This window comes from Geospiza fortis, unplaced genomic scaffold (genome assembly GCF_000277835.1).
Source record: "Geospiza fortis unplaced genomic scaffold, GeoFor_1.0 scaffold188, whole genome shotgun sequence".
NCBI classification, from domain to species: domain Eukaryota; kingdom Metazoa; phylum Chordata; class Aves; order Passeriformes; family Thraupidae; genus Geospiza; species Geospiza fortis.
Genome location: NW_005054337.1, coordinates 3,771,130 through 3,774,628, shown reverse-complemented (window position 1 = coordinate 3,774,628; position 3,499 = coordinate 3,771,130). Strand labels below are relative to the sequence as shown.

At 53.1% G+C, this 3,499-nt stretch overlaps 1 protein-coding gene across 1 annotated transcript in view; it reads right to left on the bottom strand.

The window, feature by feature from the left end:
* Nucleotides 1–3,499, bottom strand: part of SLC13A3 (solute carrier family 13 member 3) — a 26,327-nt gene extending 22,828 nt beyond the window's left edge. Inside the window, exon 1 of the mRNA XM_005422218.1 lies at nucleotides 3,383–3,499. Within this exon, the coding sequence (XP_005422275.1) occupies nucleotides 3,383–3,493 (111 nt within the window). The 5' untranslated portion in view covers nucleotides 3,494–3,499. The remainder of the gene's footprint in view (nucleotides 1–3,382) is intronic.

Here is a 3,499-nt window from a genome sequence, read left to right as displayed (position 1 = left end):
CACATCACAGAGTATTACTCAGAAAGGACAAACTAATCCAAGGAGCCACAGCTTGTTGTGTTCTATCAGCTTTAAGTCATGAGTTCTTGGTCTCCAGATCCAAGTGAAATGTTGCCCTTGAAACCAAAGCTGAGGTGGCTTTTTATGGTGGAAATCCCTTGGGAGATTAAAATTGCAGAGCATCCCAGCAGGGAGTAAATGGTGACACAACGTGAGAACAGATTTTTAACATTGACAGAGAGGCAATTACTGCAGAGGTGCCTGTAAGACACATTCTCACAAGGGAAGGCTCCTCCTGACACCAGCAGTGGCTGAGCCTCACTGCTTCTCCTCTCCTACCAGTTTCTGTTGCACCCTGCCAGGCAGCATTCCAACATCCCAGCAGGAGCACAGGGCTCTCTCTCAGCTTGTCCAACATCCCCATGTTCCAGATGCACAAGACTCGGCAGCATCCCGGCTGTTACAGTGACTGCACATCACGCTGCACTCCTCCTGCCCCAGCCTGCCGTCCCTGGATGCCCTCCCTGCCTGGGACAGGCCAGTTTCTGTTGCACCCTGCCAGGCAGCATTCCAACATCCCAGCAGGAGCACAGGGCTCTCTCTCAGCTTGTCCAACATCCCCATGTTCCAGATGCACAAGACTCGGCAGCATCCCGGCTGTTACAGTGACTGCACATCACGCTGCACTCCTCCTGCCCCAGCCTGCCGTCCCTGGATGCCCTCCCTGCCTGGGACAGGCTCCCAGCGACTCCAGCACAGCCCAGTCACTTGAGTTCTTGCTGGCCACCTGCAGCAGCTCTCACGAGCTGCCTGCCCAGGAGAGGCCAGGCTGGGCTGCAGTCCCGTGGCAGGACAGACAGACGCCTGACCGGGGCGGTGCAGCGAGGGCACGCAGGCTTTGCCATCACACGCCAGGACAACCTCCACACTCTGCCACCCCTGATCCCCTGCCTGCTGACCCTGTTCCTGCCCCTTGCTGCTCTCACAGTGTGGTTAAAAGCATAACCTGCTCCCTCTCCTCCCACAGCCCCTCGCGGCTCGGGCTGCGGACAGGGGGTCAGGCAAGCTCCAGACGTCAGAACTTAATCCCCTGTTGATGCAACAGCAAGTTTCTTCTCTTGTTGAACAAGTGAGAGAGTTTAGTGTTGAAACCCTGGATGAATCATTGACCCCTGAACATGAACAGATACAACTGTGTACAGGAGTTAGCAGCTGCAGGTTCCCCCCGATGCCAAACCTTAGGAGAACTTGGGGAAGCTGCAGTTTGGACTTGCTTGAAATACTCACTCATGTGAGCACCCAGGTTTTGACAGGCACCAGCCAGTGGCACTGCTACCACCTGTGATGCTTTAAAGCCCATGGAGAATGAAGAACAGACCCCCAAGGTGAGCAGCAGAGCAGCAAGCTCTGCCAGGGTCTCCTTCCATTACCACAGCTGTACCCCTGCTTTGCTGCCTGCTCAGCTGCAAACATTTCCACTTTCCCAATACCATCTTTTCTTCAATAAAACAGCCTTGATCAGACCACCCTGCTCGTGAGGTCCTCCATGGACTGCACCCCAGGGTGGACTACCAGCTCACTCTGGGAGCTGAGTGGGAGTGAGCAGCACCGTTACACCACAGAAATATTTTTTAGTTCTGTACACATACAGGAATCCCTTTCCTGCACATCCAAATCCTTGTACAGCCTGTGTAACACTACACACTTCTACCAGCACACAGAGCACTGAAATCAAGGCCCTTCCCACAGCACTGGGTTCATCTGTGATTTCTTCTCACTATTAACCACTGCACAAAGCCAGACATGAGCTTGCACTTAGCATACAGTGCATCTCCTCTAATCCTATCTCACTATTTTACCAAGTGCCAAAGCCAAACAAGATGTTATTAAATACACTTGAAGTCATTTGTTCAGTTACTGAAAATTAATGTAGAAATGTAACTCTTCAGTTATGAATCCTCAAGGGAATTTAGTACCTGCTGTGCAATGTGTTTTCTACTCCTTGAAGCAGACATTCAACACAGTCCTATTCATAACTCAGCCAACAATATAAAACAGAGGAAAAAAGTGACATTAAATCCAAAGAAATTTATCTTTTAATATATGGTGTCACTAAATAAAGCAATGGTCAATCTATATTATTTTTAATTTAACAGGTGTATTTTGTATCTCAAAGGAGAAAGTTTCACCTGACAAGCACTGAACAGGCAGAACTAAGTGCCAGCTTTGTGTCCTTACAGCTCCTAAACTATTCTATGTTCACTACATACTGATCATTACTTATTTTAAGTCATTCTCAAATGGATCTGAGTCAGAACATGAGGGTGAAATCTGGCTCATGCTGAAGTCAATGGTGCAAAAAAAGTCCACAGGGCAGTGAAGACATCCACAGTGTCTTCACTGCCCTGTGGACTTCCACCCAAGGCTCAGAGGTTCCTGGTGCACAAGAGCTGTGCAAAAAAATCCTCCAGCCCCCAAAGCCTTGCCGCAGATTGCTTTATGGGCAGCTCATCACATGCTAAAGCACAAACCTTCAGAGGAGACCAGTTTCCACCTTTACAAAACACCACTTATCTTACTCGCAAAGCCTTTTCAGATACAGCACCAAAGGTCCCCGAGAGTCACCCACAGCGGGGCGGGCACTTCCAGCCCTGCAGCACAAACTGCAGCACAGCTGTGCGGGTCCCTGTCCCACTGCCACTGCCATCGCTCAGGGCATGTGCCAGCGATGCCAGGCAGACTCCCAGCACCGGGCACTTAGTTCTACCCCAGCTCTGGGTGATGCTGGTCTTGCTTCAGTTTCCCCAGATGCCATTTGGGCACTACTGATAAAAACTACCAGCAAGAAGCACTGATCATTACCACTGAACTTGAGCTGATATGATCCTCCCACCTCCCAATGTCTGTACAAGAAACATTAAACAGAATTCACGTTATCTATCCCTTCTTCCCGCTATAAAGCCGACATGACCATAGGACGCCCCATCCATTCGCACTTTAAGTTGTTGGAAAAGCGTGAGGAGCTGCGCAGCCCAGACTCTGCTCCATGGTCAGGCAGCAGGGTGACCCTCTAGAGAGGCGAATTCTGCTGGTGCTGAGGCAAGCGGTGGCACGGAGCTCCCAGGCTGTGTCCCCGATCCTGCCAGAGCGGAACGCCGCTCCACACACTCAAGCTCCCGGTGCAGCATCCCCGGTGCGTTCTCCCGCTCCGTGCCCCGCAGTCTGTCTGTGCCCGTTCCCCACTCGGTGCCCCGCAGTCTGTCCGTGCCCGTGCCCCGCAGTCTGTCCGTGCCCGTGCCCCGCAGTCTGTCGGTGCCCATGCCCCGCGCCCCGCAGCGGGGTCCCCAGCCCGCAGTGCCCACCCGGGGTCCCCCGGCGGTACCTTGGGGGGGAGGCTGAGCAGGATGGGCACCAGCGCCAGCGGCGCGCACAGCAGCACCACGAACCTCCGCACGCTCCACGCCTTCTTCACCAGCGCCCCCAGCGCCGCCATCCCGCG